This window comes from Misgurnus anguillicaudatus, chromosome 20 (genome assembly GCF_027580225.2).
Source record: "Misgurnus anguillicaudatus chromosome 20, ASM2758022v2, whole genome shotgun sequence".
NCBI classification, from domain to species: Eukaryota; Metazoa; Chordata; class Actinopteri; order Cypriniformes; family Cobitidae; genus Misgurnus; species Misgurnus anguillicaudatus.
In genome coordinates this window covers 6,220,307-6,242,840 of record NC_073356.2, presented here as the reverse complement: position 1 = coordinate 6,242,840, position 22,534 = coordinate 6,220,307, and the positions used below count along the sequence as shown (strand labels likewise).

The 22,534-nt window shown below is 46.5% G+C and overlaps 2 protein-coding genes across 2 annotated transcripts; both read right to left on the bottom strand.

The window, feature by feature from the left end:
• Positions 1 to 1,486: 1,486 nt before the first annotated feature.
• On the bottom strand, positions 1,487 to 4,955 carry LOC141351318 (uncharacterized). Its single transcript, XM_073857949.1, has 6 exons — positions 3,514 to 4,955; positions 2,942 to 3,412; positions 2,671 to 2,840; positions 2,332 to 2,586; positions 1,985 to 2,233; positions 1,487 to 1,896 (listed from the first exon to the last, which is right to left on the bottom strand). The coding sequence occupies exons 1-6, from the start codon at positions 4,247 to 4,249 to the stop codon at positions 1,660 to 1,662; spliced, it is 2,118 nt and encodes a 705-aa protein (XP_073714050.1). The 5' UTR covers positions 4,250 to 4,955; the 3' UTR covers positions 1,487 to 1,659.
• A 283-nt stretch (positions 4,956 to 5,238) lies between these two features.
• Positions 5,239 to 10,392, bottom strand: LOC129446144 (uncharacterized). Its single transcript, XM_073858034.1, has 6 exons — positions 7,411 to 10,392; positions 6,839 to 7,309; positions 6,568 to 6,737; positions 6,229 to 6,483; positions 5,882 to 6,130; positions 5,239 to 5,793 (listed from the first exon to the last, which is right to left on the bottom strand). The coding sequence occupies exons 1-6, from the start codon at positions 8,171 to 8,173 to the stop codon at positions 5,557 to 5,559; spliced, it is 2,145 nt and encodes a 714-aa protein (XP_073714135.1). The 5' UTR covers positions 8,174 to 10,392; the 3' UTR covers positions 5,239 to 5,556.
• Positions 10,393 to 22,534: the final 12,142 nt, after the last annotated feature.

The following is a 22,534-nucleotide window of genomic DNA, read 5'->3' as shown; positions in this document are numbered from 1 at the left end:
AAAAACAACTCACTTTTTGTTGTGTGTTTCCACTGCAGCACCTGGTGGTCTGTGAATGGATTCAGACTGTGCTTCCATGGGGTCGTTGAGAATTAAAAAATGCCTTTCACGAAGGTCTTCCAGAAGAGCCTGCCTGGAAGCCTCATCGGGGTACCGCTTGACCATGGTGTTGTAGTCCCAGGTTCTACCTCGGAGGGTCCAGGCCTTCATGGACTTTTTGGCTCTGTCCATTTCTGCACTCCTCTCCTCATTAGTCTTACCCTTCATGCAGACCCTTAACAGGTGGTTAGGCAGCATCTCCTGTGGCCTGAAACACTGTAGACAGTAAATGATGCGACGATCCTTGTCACTGTGAGAAAAAGCAAAAGATTCCAGAGAGTTGGCCTGTGAAAAACTTGGAAACAACCAACAGGGCACACTCTTGATATTTTGTGACTTTATCATCATGAATATGCATGCTGATGTGTTTTGAAATATACAAAGTTATATTACATTCATAGGATAAAATCAAACATTTACAGTTTATTATGTCAGGTATATCAAATGATCTTAACGTACCGCTTGGGAGCCATTCTTTTCCCCGGTGGAGAATTTTATCCTGATCTCACCCTGGTCTAAACTGATAGGAATATTAGAAGGGCAGCCTTTTCAACTGTTAAACGTTCAGGGACGTGACAAGCCATTTCGGCAAATGTTTCGGGACGTGACGAGACATTTCGGCAAGGTGTAACATGCCATTCGATGTCTCGGGACGTGACGAGCCATTTCGGCAAGGTGTAACATGGCATTCGATGTCCTGGGACGTGACGAGCCATTTCGGTAAGGTTTAACATGCCATTCGATGTCCCGGGACGTGACGAGCCATTTCGGCACGGTGTATCGTGCCGTTCGATGTCCCGGGACGTGACGAGCCATTTCGGCAAGGTGTAACATGGCATTCGATGTCCTGGGACGTGACGAGCCATTTCGGTAAGATTTAACGTGCAATGTAATGTCCCGGGACGTGACGAGCCATTTCGGTAAGGTTTAACGTGCCATTTGATGTCCCGGGACGTGACGAGCCATTTCTGCAAGGTTTAACATGCCATTCGATGTCCCGGGACGTGAAGAGCCATTTCGGCACGGTGTAACGTGCCGTTCGATGTCCCGGGACGTGACGAGCCATTTCGGCAAGGTGTAACATGGCATTCGATGTCCCGGGACGTGACGAGCCATTTCGGTAAGGTTTAACGTGCAATGTAATGTCCCGGGACGTGACGAGCCATTTCGGTAAGGTTTAACGTGCCATTTGATGTCCCGGGACGTGACGAGCCATTTCGGCAAGGAATATTTTAAAAATCAGAAATCAACTTACAATAAAGGAATAAACTGTTTTGTCCCCATAAAGAGAGTTTATGATGCCTATGCCAAAATACATACGTTTATTTACACGTATGTAAGAAAATATGAAATTTAAAGAAGAAGCCCAAGCTAAGAACAAAAACTTGATTTATTAACACAAACACACAAACAAGCATCAAAACAGTTTAGAACATAATTTAACTACAATTGAACTTGACACGAAAAGAACATTCATTTTAACAGGAACACTCAAACACGATTCACACAAAACAACACTACAACCCAACAACTATTTACATAAAAAAGTAACTGTGTACACTACTGTTGGTGGCTCCTTGTGGTTTTAAGGAGGGTCTTTTTGGCTTTTGAAATAAGCGAGGCCGCTTTATGCAACTTTGGGGAACCCTTAAAGGGGCTCAAGTTTAAGGGAGACAGCTGTATGACCGCCCTCCGGGAAAGCTTTGACGAGGAGGTCCTCGGCTCGGACTTTACTGAGGTGCCTGGTTGCGGGTCCTCGGTCGGTTCCTCCTCTGGGGCCTCCTCATCGCTGCCCTCCTAGAAAAAGCAAGTGAAGAAACGGATGAGCTGTTGGTCTCGAGTGTGCAAAAACATCACAAAGGGATCTTGTGGAGAGAGATATTACCGTGTCAGCCTTGCGCTTTTTGACTTTCGACTTCACAGGGGAGCCCTTACTCGCCTTCCTCTTCTTGGTGGGGGTCTTCTTGACGGGGGAGGATTCAGGTCCCTGGAGCAGCATGTCAAAAAGGCGCCGGTGATCTGCGGCCTGGCTGACATCCAGGTTAAGGGCGTAAAACCGGTCAGCTGTTACGGTGTCGTGGCACATGAACTGTGCCACTTTGTGGCGGTCATCTGCCGTGTGGGAGTATTTCGCCTGCGTGGAGAGAGAGAGAGAGAGAGAAATAGAAAAAAAACAAAGTTTAGAAGAGGGCCAGGCTGTCAATAAAAACGAGGTCTAGGTGGAACACTCACGTGGGTGGCGATGGAGGTCCGGATGTCAGTAAAGGTCGGAGTTCCGGTCAACCCCATGCTGCTCCAGGCCTCTTGAAAATACGCATTGAGGTTACGGCAAAAGTTCGGCTTGGAGGTGAAGAAGAAATACTTCGCCTCCTCGCCGCCCGTCAGCAACGACCTCATGCTGAGGAAATCCACCATCCAGCCGTACTCCTCCCCCGTCAAGGACATTTGTGCCGCCCCAAACTGCTGGTTGGTCTTGTGCGTTGCTATCTGCAGGAGAGAGAGATGAGAGAACGTGTGAGGACGGGTCAAAGTGACTGCGAGAGAGAGAGAGAGGGAAAGAAAGACTCTTACGTTAATCAGGAAGGAGTCCTCTGTGGAGCTTTTGCGGGCACCCTCCACCTCCTCTATCGTCATATTCTGATATACGCCCCCTCGGTGGCCGAAGATGGACGCGAGGTAGGCAGTCATGTGCCCGTAAAAGCTCCACTGGTCTTTGGAGCTGATTGTCTCTCTGAGGCGGGCTGTGGAGAGAGAGAGAGCAACAAAGACAGAGTGTCATGCAGTGCAGCGGGAGATGCGAGGGCTAAGGTTTCTTCAGCGGAGAGTGCTGATTAATACTCACCCAAGATTTCCGGAATCGCCGCCCTCGCCTTGGAACGGCACTTGAGGAGCTCCGCCTTGGGGATCAGGCGCCCTTCTTTGGCCGTTTTCACGGCGACCTGGTGGACCACCACTTTCCTTCTCATGGATTTGATTGCTGTGCGTATTTCCCTTTGTACGGACACCAAGGCCTTCTTGGAAAGGCGGCTGGTCTGCGGGGGTGTTTGGCCTAGGTAATCGACAAACTGCGCCGCATTTTTGACATAGTGTTGGATGGTGGTCTCCGTTATCTTGGCCCGCCTCAGGAAGTTCACCCAGGACCTCACACGCTGCGTGTCGTCTAAGAAGAGGAAGCTGGAGAGGTTGGTCTTCCCGTCGGCCATGTAGCCAATGAAATTTTTGATCCTGTATATCTTTGACGCCACGTTATTAAGGAGCTTCGCGGACGGGTCGGACCCCTCTTGGTGTCTCTTGTACTCCTCCAGCAGCTCGTCTGCGGTAAAGAAGAGAGAGAGAGAGACAAAACAAGGCGCAAGTCAGTCAAGGCAGCGAAAGGGCGTTACAGTGACAAAGAGCGCAAAGGGTGGTACTCACTCAGGGCCGCCACGTGCTCGGGGTACTGGGGCAAGTGCTCCGATGCCTTCTGGGAGGTGCTCGGCTCAGGGGAGGGACATTTAAGAGTGGTCTCCTGAGGGGTCTGCTGAGGGGTTTCCCTTGGCGTGTCTTGCCCTTCCTGGGGCTCGTCCAGGGCGGACAGCAGCTTCTTGGTTACACTGGTCAGCTGGGCAGAGGAGGAGGGCCTAAACCTTCGCTTCAACGACCTGTACCGGCGAGTTACGTCGCGCAAGGCTGTCGTCAGGGTGTCGACCTGCTGGTTTAGGCTAGCCACCTCCTCCCTGGCACGCCGGCAGAGTTGTTTTGGGCACTGCACCTCCTCTTCCTCGGGCTCCAGAGGAATCGGCTCGTCCTCCAACTCAACGAGGTCGAGCCTCGAGGCCATGGGGACCGCGGGGTTGGAGGCTCTCAGCTCGGACAGCTCTTTCAAAATAACTTCTTTCTTGCACCTCTTGATCGCATCCTTCTTTGCCCTCTTAGAAAGTTCAGAGTGTGTCTGGATGTGCCGGTCCAGCCGGGTGGTGACCTTGTCGCATCCAGGCACGGAGCACTTGCCCGCCCTGTACTTCACCCTGCCTGATTCCAGGGCCAGTAGAAGTTTTCTCTCCTTCACGTTGACCACTTTGTGGTAAACACGTAGATGCTGGCTCAGCTGTGCATATGATTTAAAGCAGATCGGGCAAAACTGAACCATCGTTCCGTCTGCCAAACACATAAATGTTAACTAGTTAAAATACTACATTGTTTATGGTTTGTTCATGTTAGCTAATGCATCTATTACCTGTAAGAATATCTCAGTTCAATTCAATTCAACATATATACATAGTACTACATTTGGTTGTTTTTAAGTATTACAATTAAATAAGCAGCTTGTTCTAACAAAATGTAGTCTGAAATTTAAGTGCTCATTCCAAATGTAAAACTGTATCAATTTTGACTTACTTCCTTGTGATCAACAAAACTCCAGAAAAATGACACTGAAGCACGAAATGATGGCAGTCCAGGCTTTAATAACTTGCAACCTGACCAGTTTCCTCACATTTAAGCAGTGTGTTTAATGTTATAACATGCTCCTTGACGTAACGCGCCATGCCGGCAATGTAAAACTTTCAGTACGTAACGCACCATGTTGGCTAAAACATTCACTGCCGCAAAATTTTCCGGTACGTGATGCGCCATGTCGGCAAAGTGTAACATGCAATTTAATGTCCCGGGACGTGACGAGCCATTTCGGCACTGTGTAACATGCCATTCGATGTCCCGGGACGTGACGAGACATTTCGGCAAGGTGTAACATGCCTTTCGATGTCCCGGGACGTGACGAGCCATTTCGGCACTGTGTAACATGCCATTCGATGTCTCGGGACGTGACGAGCCATTTCTGCAAGGTTTAACATGCCATTTAATGTCCCGGGACGTGACGAGCCATTTCTGCAAGGTTTAACATGCCATTTAATGTCCCGAGACGTGACGAGCCATTTCTGCAAGGTGTAACGTGCCGTTCGATGTCCCGGGACGTGACGAGCCATTTCGGCAAGGTGTAACATGGCATTCGATGTCCCGGGACGTGACGAGCCATTTCGGTTAGGTTTAACGTGCAATGTAATGTCCCGGGACGTGACGAGCCATTTCGGTAAGGTTTAACGTGCCATTTGATGTCCCGGGACGTGACGAGCCATTTCGGCAAGGAATATTTTAAAATCAAAAATCAACTTACAATAAAGGAATAAACTGTTTTGTCCCCATAAAGAGAGTTTATGATGCCTATGCCAAAATACATACGTTTATTTACACGTATGTAAGAAAATATGAAATTTAAAGAAGAAGCCCAAGCTAGGAACAAAAACTTGATTTATTAACACAAACACACAAACAAGCATCAAAACAGTTTAGAACATAATTTAACTACAATTGAACTTGACACGAAAAGAACATTCATTTTAACAGGAACACTCAAACACGATTCACACAAAACAACACTACAACCCAACAACTATTTACATAAAAAAGTAACTGTGTACACTACTGTTGGTGGCTCCTTGTGGTTTTAAGGAGGGTTTTTTTGGCTTTTGAAATAAGCGAGGCCGCTTTATGCAACTTTGGGGAACCCTTAAAGGGGCTCAAGTTTAAGGGAGACAGCTGTATGACCGCCCTCCGGGAAAGCTTTGACGAGGAGGTCCTCGGCTCGGACTTTACTGAGGTGCCTGGTTGCGGGTCCTCGGTCGGTTCCTCCTCTGGGGCCTCCTCATCGCTGCCCTCCTAGAAAAAGCAAGTGAAGAAACGGATGAGCTGTTGGTCTCGAGTGTGCAAAAACATCACACAGGGATCTTGTGGAGAGAGATATTACCGTGTCAGCCTTGCGCTTTTTGACTTTCGACTTCACAGGGGAGCCCTTACTCGCCTTCCTCTTCTTGGTGGGGGTCTTCTTGACGGGGGAGGATTCAGGTCCCTGGAGCAGCATGTCAAAAAGGCGCCGGTGATCTGCGGCCTGGCTGACATCCAGGTTAAGGGCGTAAAACCGGTCAGCTGTTACGGTGTCGTGGCACATGAACTGTGCCACTTTGTGGCGGTCATCTGCCGTGTGGGAGTATTTCGCCTGCGTGGAGAGAGAGAGAGAGAGAGAAATAGAAAAAAAACAAAGTTTAGAAGAGGGCCAGGCTGTCAATAAAAACGAGGTCTAGGTGGAACACTCACGTGGGTGGCGATGGAGGTCCGGATGTCAGTAAAGGTCGGAGTTCCGGTCAACCCCATGCTGCTCCAGGCCTCTTGAAAATACGCGTTGAGGTTACGGCAAAAGTTCGGCTTGGAGGTGAAGAAGAAATACTTCGCCTCCTCGCCGCCCGTCAGCAACGACCTCATGCTGAGGAAATCCACCATCCAGCCGTACTCCTCCCCCGTCAAGGACATTTGTGCCGCCCCAAACTGCTGGTTGGTCTTGTGCGTTGCTATCTGCAGGAGAGAGAGATGAGAGAACGTGTGAGGACGGGTCAAAGTGACTGCGAGAGAGAGAGAGAGGGAAAGAAAGACTCTTACGTTAATCAGGAAGGAGTCCTCTGTGGAGCTTTTGCGGGCACCCTCCACCTCCTCTATCGTCATATTCTGATATACGCCCCCTCGGTGGCCGAAGATGGACGCGAGGTAGGCAGTCATGTGCCCGTAAAAGCTCCACTGGTCTTTGGAGCTGATTGTCTCTCTGAGGCGGGCTGTGGAGAGAGAGAGAGCAACAAAGACAGAGTGTCATGCAGTGCAGCGGGAGATGCGAGGGCTAAGGTTTCTTCAGCGGAGAGTGCTGATTAATACTCACCCAAGATTTCCGGAATCGCCGCCCTCGCCTTGGAACGGCACTTGAGGAGCTCCGCCTTGGGGATCAGGCGCCCTTCTTTGGCCGTTTTCACGGCGACCTGGTGGACCACCACTTTCCTTCTCATGGATTTGATTGCTGTGCGTATTTCCCTTTGTACGGACACCAAGGCCTTCTTGGAAAGGCGGCTGGTCTGCGGGGGTGTTTGGCCTAGGTAATCGACAAACTGCGCCGCATTTTTGACATAGTGTTGGATGGTGGTCTCCGTTATCTTGGCCCGCCTCAGGAAGTTCACCCAGGACCTCACACGCTGCGTGTCGTCTAAGAAGAGGAAGCTGGAGAGGTTGGTCTTCCCGTCGGCCATGTAGCCAATGAAATTTTTGATCCTGTATATCTTTGACGCCACGTTATTAAGGAGCTTCGCGGACGGGTCGGACCCCTCTTGGTGTCTCTTGTACTCCTCCAGCAGCTCGTCTGCGGTAAAGAAGAGAGAGAGAGAGACAAAACAAGGCGCAAGTCAGTCAAGGCAGCGAAAGGGCGTTACAGTGACAAAGAGCGCAAAGGGTGGTACTCACTCAGGGCCGCCACGTGCTCGGGGTACTGGGGCAAGTGCTCCGATGCCTTCTGGGAGGTGCTCGGCTCAGGGGAGGGACATTTAAGAGTGGTCTCCTGAGGGGTCTGCTGAGGGGTTTCCCTTGGCGTGTCTTGCCCTTCCTGGGGCTCGTCCAGGGCGGACAGCAGCTTCTTGGTTACACTGGTCAGCTGGGCAGAGGAGGAGGGCCTAAACCTTCGCTTCAACGACCTGTACCGGCGAGTTACGTCGCGCAAGGCTGTCGTCAGGGTGTCGACCTGCTGGTTTAGGCTAGCCACCTCCTCCCTGGCACGCCGGCAGAGTTGTTTTGGGCACTGCACCTCCTCTTCCTCGGGCTCCAGAGGAATCGGCTCGTCCTCCAACTCAACGAGGTCGAGCCTCGAGGCCATGGGGACCGCGGGGTTGGAGGCTCTCAGCTCGGACAGCTCTTTCAAAATAACTTCTTTCTTGCACCTCTTGATCGCATCCTTCTTTGCCCTCTTAGAAAGTTCAGAGTGTGTCTGGATGTGCCGGTCCAGCCGGGTGGTGACCTTGTCGCATCCAGGCACGGAGCACTTGCCCTCTCTGTACTTCACCCTGCCTGATTCCAGGGCCAGTAGAAGCTTTCTCTCCTTCACGTTGACCACTTTGTGGTAAACACGTAGATGCTGGCTCAGCTGTGCATATGATTTAAAGCAGATCGGGCAAAACTGAACCATCGTTCCGTCTGCCAAACACATAAATGTTAACAAGTTAAAATACTGCATTGTTTATGGTTTGTTCATGTTAGCTAATGCATCTATTACTTGTAAGAATATCTCAGTTCAATTCAATTCAACATATATACATAGTACTACATTTGGTTGTTTTTAAGTATTACAATTAAATAAGCAGCTTGTTCTAACAAAATGTAGTCTGCTCATTGCAAATGTAAAACTGTATCAATTTTGACTTACCTGTAATCAACAAAACTCCAGAAAAATGGCACTGAACCACGAAGTGATGGCAGTCCAGGCTTTAATAACTTGCAACTTGACCAGTTTCCTCACATTTAAGCAAGTGTGTTTAATGTTATAACATGCTCCTTGACGTAACGCGCCATGTCGGCAATGTCAAACTTTCAGTACGTAACGCACCGTGCCGGCTGTTTTATTCCATAACGCGAAATGTTCCCGTACGTGATGCGCCATGTCGGCAGTGTTTTCCATGCCTCTAAATGTTCCGGGTCGTAACGTGCAAAATGTTATTGTACGTGACGCGCCATGTCGACTGTTGTTTTCAATGCAGTAAAATGTTCTCGGGACGTAACGCGCCATGTCGCTATATTTTAAATGCGGCTAAATTTTCCGGGACGTGACGCGCCGCGTCGACTGTTGCTTTCAATGCAGTAAAATGTTCCGGAACGTAACGCGCCATGTCGCTATATTTCAAATGCAGCAAAATTTTCCGGGACGTGACGCGCCGCGTCCACTGTTGTTTTCAATGCAGTAAAACGTTCCGGGACGTAACGCGCCATGTCGCTGTATTTTAAGTGCAGTAAAATGTTCCTGGACGTGACGCGCCGCGTCGACTGTTGTTTTCAATGCAGTAAAATGTTCCGGGACGTAACGCGCCATGTCGCTATATTTTAAATGCGGCTAAATTTTCCGGGACGTGACGCGCCGCGTCGACTGTTGCTTTCAATGCAGTAAAATGTTCCGGAACGTAACGCGCCATGTCGCTATATTTCAAATGCAGCAAAATTTTCCGGGACGTGACGCGCCGCGTCCACTGTTGTTTTCAATGCAGTAAAACGTTCCGGGACGTAACGCTCCATGTCGCTGTATTTTAAATGCAGTAAAATGGTCCGGGACGTGACGCGCCGCGTCGACTGTTGTTTTCAATGCAGTAAAATGTTCCGGGACGTAACGCGCCATGTCGCTATATTTTAAATGCGGCTAAATTTTCCGGGACGTGACGCGCCGTGTCGACTGTTCCTTTCAATGCAGTAAAATGTTCCGGAACGTAACGCGCCATGTCGCTATAATTCAAATGCAGCAAAATTTTCCGGGACGTGACGCGCCGCGTCCACTGTTGTTTTCAATGCAGTCAAATGTTCCGGGACGTAACGCGCCATGTCGCTGTATTTTAAATGCAGTAAAATGGTCCGTGACGTGACGCGCCATGTCGACTGTTGTTTTCAATGCAGTAAAATGTTCCGGGACGTAACGCGCCATGTCGCTATATTTCAAATGCAGCAAAATTTTCCGGGACGTGACGCGCCATGTCGACTGTTGTTTTCAATGCAGTAAAATGTTCCGGGACGTAACCCGCCATGTCGCTGTATTTTAAATGTAGTAAAATGTTCCTGGACGTAACGCGCCAATGCAATAAAATACTCGTGGACATAATGTGCCATGTCGGCTGTTTTTTAATCCAATAATATTTTTTATTGATTATTATTGGATTTTTTATTGATTATTATTGGTTTGACCGCCTAGCATACATTATTATAGGAATTACGTTTTTTATAGTAATTTGTTAATTATATTGTTATTTTATTAAAATTATATTATTTATATTACATTTTACCCTATACTCTTATACATACTTTTATTGTATTATTTTGGCATCCTGTGAAGAGCATCGATTGAATGTAAGTATTAAGATGTTGTCTACATTTATGCTTATTTACCTCACTGGGTTTCAGTCTTTGTTTATTGCAATGCTGACAGAAACGTCAGTTTACTCTTTTAAAACTATTAATCATCTTTCTTGTCAGTGTCAATGCAGAAATGACTTTAATTAGACAACAGTTAGCGGCTATGCTTGTTAACTCCGCTGGTTTGCCACAACAAGCATTATAATTAACCCCTGAGACCTTTAACTTTATCTAAAGGCCCGAAAATTATTTAAATCCGTCAATTATACTGCTCACTGGTTTGGATTTCATTCTGTGACTGATTTAAAACTTTTAATTTATTGTCAGTGTCAATGCAGAAACGACTTAGTTAGCAGCTATGCTTGTTTACATCGCTGTTTGCAACTACAAACATTACAATTAACCCCTGAGACCTTTAACTTTATCTAAAAGACCAAAAAGATTGAATTCCACCTGTTTTCTGTTGTGATTTTAACAAAGCTGTCAGTTCAGTAATTTAAAACGTTTTATTATAATTATTTATAGTTTGCATCGTAATAACAAGTCAGTTGTAGTGCTCATTCGTTTGGATTTCATTCTGACTGCTTTAAAACTTTAAATCATCATTTCTTCTCAATATCAACGTAGAAACAACTTGAATTAGGCAGATGTGCTTGTTTACATCGCTGGTTTGCAACAACAAACATTACAATAAACCCCTGAGACATTTAACTTTATCTAAACGCACAAAAATTATTTTAATCAGTCAATTATACTGCTTACTGGTTTGAATTTCATTCTGTGACTGATTTAAAACTTTTAATTTATTGTCAGTGTCAATGCAGAAACGACTTAGTTAGCAGCTATGCTTGTTTACATCGCTGTTTGCAACTACAAACATTACAATTAACCCCTGAGACCTTTAACTTTATCTAAAGGACCAAAATGATTGAATTCCACCTGTTTTCTTTTGTGATTTTATCAGAGCTGTCAGTTCAGTAATTTAAAACTTTTTATTATAATTATTTAAAGTTTGCATCGTAATAACAAGTCAGTTATAGTGCTCATTCGTTTGGATTTCATTCTGACTGCTTTAAAACTTTAAATCATCATTTGTTTTCAATATCAATGTAGAAACAACTTAAATTAGGCAGATGTGTTTGTTTACATCGCTGTTTGCAACTATAAACATTACAATAACCCCCTGAAAGCTTTAACTTTATCTAAAGGACCAAAAATGATTGAAATCAGCCTGTTTTCTATTCTATTGAATTTAACAGAGCTGTCAGTTCAGTAATTTAAAACTTTTTATTATAATTATTTAAAGTTTGCATCGTAATAACAAGTCAGTTAAAGTGCTCATTCGTTTCGATTTCATTCTGACTGCTTTAAAACTTTAAATCATCATTTGTTTTCAATATCAATGTAGAAACAACTTAAATTAGGCAGATGTGTTTGTTTACATCGCTGTTTGCAACTATAAACATTACAATAAACCCCTGAAAGCTTTAACTTTATCTAAAGGACCAAAAATGATTGAAACCAGCCTGTTTTCTATTCTATTGAATTTAACAGAGCTGTCAGTTCAGTAATTTAAAACTTTTTATTATAATTATTTAAAGTTTGCATGCTAATAACAAGTCAGTTATAGTGCTTATTCGTGTGGATTTCGGTCTGTGACTGCTTTAAAACTTTTCATTACTGTTAATTTTTTTATTTTTTCAGATGGAGGTTACATGTGCGTTGTGTCAGCTCAGGCTTAAGAGCATAAGCCAGCACCTACGTTTTAGGCACAATGTGCTTAATATTACTGAGCGGAGGCTCTTAATAAACATGATACGGGGCAAGGTGCGTATTGACTATATGCCTTGCCCTGTGTGCCACAAAAAGATGCGCCACATTGAGGTGCACATGAGGGTGGGGCACAAAGACCTCAAGGTAAGTGACCTGACCGAGAGGCTTTTGTGAGATGTTATGAGTAAAATCGTCATGATGTCATAACAAATTTCAACAATTGTTTCAGGAAAAGCAGAGGGCCCAGATGCTAAAGAGACTGAGGGAAGAGGCAACAAAAGCCAGGCTTCAGGCCCTGTCAGCCACAAACCCTATTGTGCCGCTGGCGACACAGTGGGGTGATGCGGGCCTGGAGATGGCAGACCAGCCGGCAGACCAGCCGGCAGACCAGCTGGCAGACCAGCCGGCAGACCAGCAGGCAATGGAGGAGGGTGACCTGGCAGTAAAGCATTCGATACTCTCGGAAATCCGAAAATTGATGCTCTCTGTCAGGCCACCCATCCAGGAAGACGTACCATCTCTGCCGAGTAAGTGTCCGTTCGCGAGTTTCACGAACTCTGAAATCATTGCGTTGACTCGAGCGACCAAATGCCAAATTTGATGTCTGTACTTCTGTCTTTCAGTCCTAGAGGAGCAGCTGGTAGCCGCGCCATCCCCGCTTCGGTCTGACATCTTAGCAGAAGCGCTCCACGAGGCCCTGCATGGTAGGTCACGAGTTTAACAACGACAACGCCGCAAACTCTCGAGCGACCAAAGGCTAAATTTGATGTCTGTTTCTCTGTCGCAGTCCCAGAGGAGCAGCTGGTAGCCGCGCCCTCCCCACATCCGTCCGACCTGTTGGACGAAGTGCTCCACGGGGACATGCATGGTAGGTCACGAGTTTAACAACGAAAACGCCGCAAACTCTCGAACGACCAAAGGCTAAATTTGATGTCTGTTTCTCTGTCTTTCAGTCGTGCACGATGTCCCTGAAGAGCAAGAGGAGCAGCTGGTAGCGGCGCCCTCCCCGCTAACCTCTTACTTTTTGGGTGAAGCGCTCCACGAGGCCCTGCATGGTAGGTCACGAGTTTAAAAACGAAAACGCTGCGAACTCATGAGCAAACCGAAGACTTAATTTGATGTCTGTTTCTCTGTCTTTCAGTCGTGCATGATGTCCCCACACCCCCACAGGAGGAGCTGGAGAACGCACCCTCCATGTTTTTTTCAGCCCTGACTGACGGAGCGCTCCACGGGGACATGCATGGTAGGTCACGAGTTTAACAACGAAAACGCTGCGAACCCTCGAGCGACCAAAGGCTTAATTTGATGTCTGTTTCTCTGTCTTTCAGTCGTGTGTGAAGTACTCGGAGCCGCAGAGGAGGAGGTGGTATCCGCGCCCTCCCCGCTTCCATCCGACATGTCGGACGGAGCGCTCCACGGGGACATGCATGGTAGGTCACGAGTTTAACAACGAAAATGCTGCGAACCCTCGAGCGACCAAAGTCTTAATTTGATGTCTGTTTCTCTGTCTTTCAGTCGTGCGCGAAGTCCCCGGAGCCACGGGGGAGGAGCTGGTCGCCCCGGACTGGGAGCTGGCTGCCCCGGACTGGGAGCTGGTTGCCCACGAGGAGCTGGTTGCCCCGCCCTCCCCGCTGCCGGTTGCCCCGCCCTCCCCGCTGCTGTCCGGCTTGTCGGAAATATCTTAGCCTTGAACACGCTGAGACCAAAGATGCATCCCCTGGGGAGAATTTTATCCTGGTCTCACCCAAATTAGGTGAGACCAGGTTAAAGATGCATCCCCTGGGAAGAATTTTATCCTGGTCTCACCCAAATTAGGTGAGACCAGGTTAAAGATGCATCCCCTGGTAAGATTTTTTTCCTGATCTCACCCAAATTAGGTGAGACCAGGTTAAAAATGCATCTCCTGTGGAGAGTTTTGGCTTGGTGTGTTTTTGTAAAAAATTGTAAATATTTGCGTGTTTGTTTTGAAGTGTTGTGTGCTTGTTTTAAGGAGTTTTCTTATTTATTTTTATACTGTGTTTTTCTAAGTGTGTTTTAAAATTTAAATTATTTTAATAAACTGCTGTTCCAGAATTTCTACTTCTCATTTATTCAGACCTGACCAAACAATTGCAGGGCAGCACCACACATTCACCAGGCTCATTGGTCACTCCACTGGTCTGTCGAGTATCCAGAATCTCTTGAATCATCTGCAATACAGAAAGTACTCTGGTTAACCAATGTTAATCCTGGCTGTTTACTGTAAATGTGATGATTGTGTTAACTATAACTGTCACTGTCCCACAGGTGGGACATTTGGCATTACATATATAAAACAATAATTACATAGCCTAAACCTACACCACTCTTGACAAACTATATACCGTTGGAAAGCTCTAAGAATGTAGTTTTAATATATCAACACCATTTTGAAAAAAAAGTATGTAGTAAGAGTCATTTTCTAAAATGTCGCAGACCATGTTATTACATATTTATTTGTAAATATCCCATTAACCTGAAATAACCTCGACAAACTATATATTGTTGGAAAGCTCAGGGAATGTAGTTTTCATATTTCAAGGCCATTTGATGATAGAATTTGTATAGGGACAGTTATTTTGTTAAATGTCACTCACCCCATAGGAATACATATAAATGATTATATATTTATAACACTAATACCCTATAATCTTGAAATAATCTTGACAAACTATATTTTGTTGGAAAGCTCTAGGAATGTAGTTTTCATATTTCAAGGCCATTTGATTATGGAAATTTAGTAGGGACAGTCATTTTGTTATTTGTCACTGACCCTGTAGGAGTCCATATGAATTCGTATATATTCATAATTCTAATATTCTTCAAAATGAATATATGAATCTTCAAAAATCTTGACAAAATATACATCGTTGGAAAGCTCTAAGAATATAGTTTTCATATTTCAAAACCTTTTTGCATTAATAAAGAGGAGGTCTTTACAAGATGTGTTGGCTATGCTAAATAAACTGCAAGAAGACAGAATAATGTAGGTTGGACCCTTTGCCATCCATGGGGCCATCAGTCCATGTTATTACACTGGCATAAGGGCAAGTGCACACCTGGTAGGTACAGTAATGTTTGAGGACAACACTGTTATACATGGCTTTTTACTGTCATTTTGCCCAAATCAGGTGAGACCGGGTTAAAGGTGCATCCCCTGTGGAGAATTTTATCCTGATCTCAACCAAATCAGGTGAGACCGGGTTAAAGGTGCATCCCCTGTGGAGAATTTTATCCTGATCTCAACCAAATCAAGTGAGACCGGGTTAAAGGTGCATCCCCTGTGGAGAATTTTATCCTGATCTCAACCAAATCAGGTGAGACCGGGTTAAAGGTGCATCCCCTGTGGAGAATTTTATCCTGATCTCAACCAAATCAGGTGAGACCGGGTTAAAGGTGCATCCCCTGTGGAGAATTTTATCCTGATCTCACCCAAATCAGGTGAGACCGGGTTAAAGGTGCATCCCCTGTGGAGAATTTTATCCTGATCTCACCCAAATCAGGTGAGACCGGGTTAAAGGTGCATCCCCTGTGGAGAATTTTATCCTGATCTCACCCAAATCAGGTGAGACCGGGTTAAAGGTGCATCCCCTGTGGAGAATTTTATCCTGATCTCACCCAAATCAGGTGAGACCGGGTTAAAGGTGCATCCCCTGTGGAGAATTTTATCCTGATCTCAACCAAATCAAGTGAGACCGGGTTAAAGGTGCATCCCCTGTGGAGAATTTTATCCTGATCTCACCCAAATCAGGTGAGACCGGGTTAAAGGTGCATCCCCTGTGGAGAATTTTATCCTGATCTCACCCAAATCAGGTGAGACCGGGTTAAAGGTGCATCCCCTGTGGAGAATTTTATCCTGATCTCACCCAAATCAGGTGAGACCGGGTTAAAGGTGCATCCCCTGTGGAGAATTTTATCCTGATCTCAACCAAATCAAGTGAGACCGGGTTAAAGGTGCATCCCCTGTGGAGAATTTTATCCTGATCTCACCCAAATCAGGTGAGACCGGGTTAAAGGTGCATCCCCTGTGGAGAATTTTATCCTGATCTCACCCAAATCAGGTGAGACCGGGTTAAAGGTGCATCCCCTGTGGAGAATTTTATCCTGATCTCACCCAAATCAGGTGAGACCGGGTTAAAGGTGCATCCCCTGTGGAGAATTTTATCCTGATCTCAACCAAATCAGGTGAGACCGGGTTAAAGGTGCATCCCCTGTGGAGAATTTTATCCTGATCTCACCCAAATCAAGTGAGACCGGGTTAAAGGTGCATCCCCTGTGGAGAATTTTATCCTGATCTCACCCAAATCAGGTGAGACCGGGTTAAAGGTGCATCCCCTGTGGAGAATTTTATCCTGATCTCACCCAAATCAAGTGAGACCGGGTTAAAGGTGCATCCCCTGTGGAGAATTTTATCCTGATCTCACCCAAATCAAGTGAGACCGGGTTAAAGGTGCATCCCCTGTGGAGAATTTTATCCTGATCTCACCCAAATCAAGTGAGACCGGGTTAAAGGTGCATCCCCTGTGGAGAATTTTATCCTGATCTCAACCAAATCAAGTGAGACCGGGTTAAAGGTGCATCCCCTGTGGAGAATTTTATCCTGATCTCAACCAAATCAAGTGAGACCGGGTTAAAGGTGCATCCCCTGTGGAGAATTTTATCCTGATCTCACCCAAATCAGGTGAGACCGGGTTAAAGGTGCATCCCCTGTGGAGAATTTTATCCTGATCTCACCCAAATCAGGTGAGACCGGGTTAAAGGTGCATCCCCTGTGGAGAATTTTATCCTGATCTCAACCAAATCAAGTGAGACCGGGTTAAAGGTGCATCCCCTGTGGAGAATTTTATCCTGATCTCAACCAAATCAGGTGAGACCGGGTTAAAGGTGCATCCCCTGTGGAGAATTTTATCCTGATCTCACCCAAATCAGGTGAGACCGGGTTAAAGGTGCATCCCCTGTGGAGAATTTTATCCTGATCTCACCCAAATCAGGTGAGACCGGGTTAAAGGTGCATCCCCTGTGGAGAATTTTATCCTGATCTCACCCAAATCAGGTGAGACCGGGTTAAAGGTGCATCCCCTGTGGAGAATTTTATCCTGATCTCACCCAAATCAGGTGAGACCGGGTTAAAGGTGCATCCCCTGTGGAGAATTTTATCCTGATCTCAACCAAATCAAGTGAGACCGGGTTAAAGGTGCATCCCCTGTGGAGAATTTTATCCTGATCTCAACCAAATCAAGTGAGACCGGGTTAAAGGTGCATCCCCTGTGGAGAATTTTATCCTGATCTCACCCAAATCAGGTGAGACCGGGTTAAAGGTGCATCCCCTGTGGAGAATTTTATCCTGATCTCACCCAAATCAGGTGAGACCGGGTTAAAGGTGCATCCCCTGTGGAGAATTTTATCCTGATCTCAACCAAATCAAGTGAGACCGGGTTAAAGGTGCATCCCCTGTGGAGAATTTTATCCTGATCTCAACCAAATCAAGTGAGACCGGGTTAAAGGTGCATCCCCTGTGGAGAATTTTATCCTGATCTCACCCAAATCAGGTGAGACCGGGTTAAAGGTGCATCCCCTGTGGAGAATTTTATCCTGATCTCACCCAAATCAGGTGAGACCGGGTTAAAGGTGCATCCCCTGTGGAGAATTTTATCCTGATCTCAACCAAATCAAGTGAGACCGGGTTAAAGGTGCATCCCCTGTGGAGAATTTTATCCTGATCTCACCCAAATCAGGTGAGACCGGGTTAAAGGTGCATCCCCTGTGGAGAATTTTATCCTGATCTCACCCAAATCAGGTGAGACCGGGTTAAAGGTGCATCCCCTGTGGAGAATTTTATCCTGATCTCACCCAAATCAGGTGAGACCGGGTTAAAGGTGCATCCCCTGTGGAGAATTTTATCCTGATCTCACCCAAATCAGGTGAGACCGGGTTAAAGGTGCATCCCCTGTGGAGAATTTTATCCTGATCTCACCCAAATCAGGTGAGACCGGGTTAAAGGTGCATCCCCTGTGGAGAATTTTATCCTGATCTCACCCAAATCAGGTGAGACCGGGTTAAAGGTGCATCCCCTGTGGAGAATTTTATCCTGATCTCACCCAAATCAAGTGAGACCGGGTTAAAGGTGCATCCCCTGTGGAGAATTTTATCCTGATCTCACCCAAATCAGGTGAGACCGGGTTAAAGGTGCATCCCCTGTGGAGAATTTTATCCTGATCTCACCCAAATCAGGTGAGACCGGGTTAAAGGTGCATCCCCTGTGGAGAATTTTATCCTGATCTCACCCAAATCAGGTGAGACCGGGTTAAAGGTGCATCCCCTGTGGAGAATTTTATCCTGATCTCACCCAAATCAGGTGAGACCGGGTTCTTGGATGACGCTAAATAAACTGTAAGAAGGTGGAATATCGGATTGGTGGACGTCCACAAACCAACATGTGGGTATGAGTCAAATAAACTGTAAATGGTATGATTGTGTCAAATAAAAAGCAGGTGGGATGGCAAAATGTTTAAAGTTCAGGCGGTGGTATCTCGGCCGGGGAAAGGGATAGAGAGACGCGGGTGGGCTCGTTGGAAAGGCCCCTTCGCGTAGAGTAAACGAACCAAAAGGCGAGGTCCTCGGACATAATTCGCCCGAGCTACGGCCGTGGGAAAATACGGGGTGGAAAGACGTATCTCGGCCGGGGAAAGGGTTAAAGAGACGCGGGTGGGCTCGTTGGAAAGGCCCCCTCGCGTAGAGTAAACGACCCAAAAGGCGAGGTCCTCGGACATAAGGCGCCCGAGCTACGGCCGTGGGAAAATACGGAGTGGGAAGACGTATCTCGGCCGGGGAAAGGGTTAAAGAGACGTGGGTGGGCTCGTTGGAAAGGCCCCCTCGCCTAGAGTAAACGAACCAAAAGGCGAGGTCCTCGGACAAAAGGCGCCCGAGCTACGACCGTCGGAATATACGTTAAATAAACTGTCAGAAGGCAGAATAACTGATCGGTGGACGTCCACGGACCAACGTTCGGATCTGTGTCGAATAAACTGTAAATGGGATGATTGTGTCAAATAAACAGCGGTCGGGATGACACAACATCCCAATGTCACATTAATAAACTGATGGTACTTAGGTTGTTCGTGGACTGAGCTAAATAAACTGTGAGAAGGCAGAATAACGGATCGGTGGACGTCCACGGACCAACGTTCGGATCTGTGTCGAATAAACTGTAAATGGGATGATTGTGCCAAATAAACAGCGGCCGGGATGACACAACATCCCAATGTCACATTAATAAACTGATGGTACTTAGGTGGTTCGTGGACTACGCTAAATAAACTGTGAGAAGGCAGAATAACGGATCGGTGGACGTCCACGAACCAACGTTCGGATCTGTGTCGAATAAATTGTAAATGGGATGATTGTGTCAAATAAACCGCGGTCGGGATGACACAACATCCCAATGTCACATTAATAAACAGATGGTACTTAGGTGGTTCGTGGACTACGCTAAATAAACTGTGAGAAGGCAGAATAACGGATCGGTGGACGTCCACGAACCAACGTTCGGATCTGTGTCGAATAAATTGTAAATGGGATGATTGTGTCAAATAAACAGCGGTCGGGATGACACAACATCCCAATGTCACATTAATAAACTGATGGTACTTAGGTTGTTCGTGGACTGAGCTAAATAAACTGTGAGAAGGCAGAATAACGGATCGGTGGACGTCCACGGACCAACGTTCGGATCTGTGTCAAATAAACTGTAAATGGGATGATTGTGCCAAATAAACAGCGGCCGGGATGACACAACATCCCAATGTCACATTAATAAACTGATGGTACTTAGGTGGTTCGTGGACTACGCTAAATAAACTGTGAGAAGGCAGAATAACGGATCGGTGGACGTCCACGAACCAACGTTCGGATCTGTGTCGAATAAATTGTAAATGGGATGATTGTGTCAAATAAACAGCGGTCGGGATGACACAACATCCCAATGTCACATTAATAAACTGATGGTACTTAGGTGGTTCGTGGACTACGCTAAATAAACTGTGAGAAGGCAGAATAACGGATCGGTGGACGTCCACGGACCAACGTTCGGATCTGTGTCGAATAAACTGTAAATGGGATGATTGTGCCAAATAAACAGCGGCCGGGATGACACAACATCCCAATGTCACATTAATAAACTGATGGTACTTAGGTGGTTCGTGGACAACGCTAAATAAACTGTCAGAAGGCAGATTAACTGATCGGTGGACGTCCACGGACTAACGTTCGGATCTGTGTCGAATAAACTGTAAATGGGATGATTATGTCAAATAAGCGGCGGTTGGGATGACGCAACATCCCAATGTCACATTAATAAACTGATGGTCCTTAGGTGGTTCGTGGACTACGCTAAATAAACTGTGAGAAGGCAATTTAGGTGAGACCAGGTTAAAGGTGCATCCCCTGTGGAGAATTTTATCCTGATCTCACCCAAATTAGGTGAGACCGGGTTAAAGGTGCATCCCCTGTGGAGAATTTTATCCTGATCTCACCCAAATCAGGTGAGACCGGGTTCTTGGATGACGCTAAATAAACTGTAAGAAGGTGGAATATCGGATTGGTGGACGTCCACAAACCAACATGTGGGTATGTGTCAAATAAACTGTAAATGGTATGATTGTGTCAAATAAAAAGCAGGTGGGATGGCAAAATGTTTAAAGTTCAGGCGGTGGTATCTCGGCCGGGGAAAGGGATAGAGAGACGCGGGTGGGCTCGTTGGAAAGGCCCCCTCGCGTAGAGTAACCGACCCAAAAGGCGAGGTCCTCGGACATAAGGCGCCCGAGCTACGGCCGTTGGAATATACCCTAAATAAACTATAAGAAGGCGGAATAAGTGATTGGTGGACGTCCACGTACCAACGTTCAGATCTGTGTCGAATAAACTTTACATGGGATGATTGTGTCAAATGAATGGTGGTCGGGATGACACAACATCCCAATGTCACGTTAATAAACAGATGGTACTTAGGTGGTTCATGGACTACGCTAAATTAACTGTGAGAAGGCAATTTAGGTGAGACCAGAGTAAAGATGCATCCCCTGTGGAGAATTTTATCCTGATCTCACCCAAATCAGGTGAGACCGGGTTAAAGGTGCATCCCCTGTGGAGAATTTTATCCTGATCTCACCCAAATCAGGTGAGACCGGGTTAAAGGTGCATCCCCTGTGGAGAATTTTATCCTGATCTCAACCAAATCAAGTGAGACCGGGTTAAAGGTGCATCCCCTGTGGAGAATTTTATCCTGATCTCACCCAAATCAGGTGAGACCGGGTTAAAGGTGCAACCCCTGTGGAGAATTTTATCCTGATCTCACCCAAATTAGGTCACCCAACACTGCTATACATGGCCTATTACTGTCACTTTGCACTCTGGAGACCTCTGAGTCTACTGTTCATGAAACACCATTTAGAATTCTGTCAAATAAATAGATTGTGGGATGGCACAACATCCCGATGTCAAATTTATAAGCAGGAGGTCCTTACATGGTTCGTGGATGACGTTAAATAAACAGTAAGAAGGTGGAATATCGGATTGTTGGACTTCCACAAACCAACATGTGGGTATGTGTCACATAAACTGTAAATGGTATGATTGTGTCAAATAAAAAGCTGGTGGGATGGCAAAATGTTTAAAGTTTAGGCGGTGATATCTCGTCCGGGGAAAGGGTTAAAGAGACGCGGGTGGGCTCGTTGGAAAGGCCCCCTCGCGTAGAGTAACCGACCCAAAAGGCGAGGTCCTCGGACATAAGGCGCCCGAGCTAAGGCCGTGGGAAAATACGGGGTGGAAAGACGTATCTCGGCCGGGGAAAAGGTTAGAGAGACGCGGGTGGGCTCGTTGGAAAGGCCCCCTCGGGTAGAGTAAACGACCCAAAAGGCGAGGTCCTCGGACATAAGGCGCCCGAGCTACAGCCGTGGGAAAATACGGGGTGGGAAGACGTATCTCGGCCGGGGAAAGGGTTAAAGAGACGTGGGTGGGCTCGTTGGAAAGGCCCCCTCGCGTAGAGTAAACGACCCAAAAGGCGAGATCCTCGGACAAAAGGCGCCCGAGCTACGACCGTCGGAATATACGTTAAATAAACTGTCAGAAGGCAGAATAACTGATCGGTGGACGTCCACGAACCAACGTTCGGATCTGTGTCGAATAAACTGTAAATGGGATGATTGTGTCAAATAACCAGCGGTCGGGATGACACAACATCCCAATGTCACATTAATAAACTGATGGTACTTAGGTGGTTCGTGGACTACGCTAAATAAACTGTGAGAAGGCAGATTAACGGATCGGTGGACGTCCACGAACCAACGTTCGGATCTGTGTCGAATAAACTGTAAATGGGATGATTGTGCCAAATAAACAGCGGCCGGGATGACACAACATCCCAATGTCACATTAATAAACTGATGGTACTTAGGTGGTTCGTGGACAACGCTAAATAAACTGTCAGAAGGCAGATTAACTGATCGGTGGACGTCCACGGACCAACGTTCGGATCTGTGTCGAATAAACTGTAAATGGGATGGTTTTGTCAAATAAACAGCGGCCGGGATGACACAACATCCCAATGTCACATTAATCAACTGATGGTACTTAGGTGGTTCGTGGACTACGCTAAATAAACTGTCAGAAGGCAGATTAACTGATCGGTGGACGTCCACGG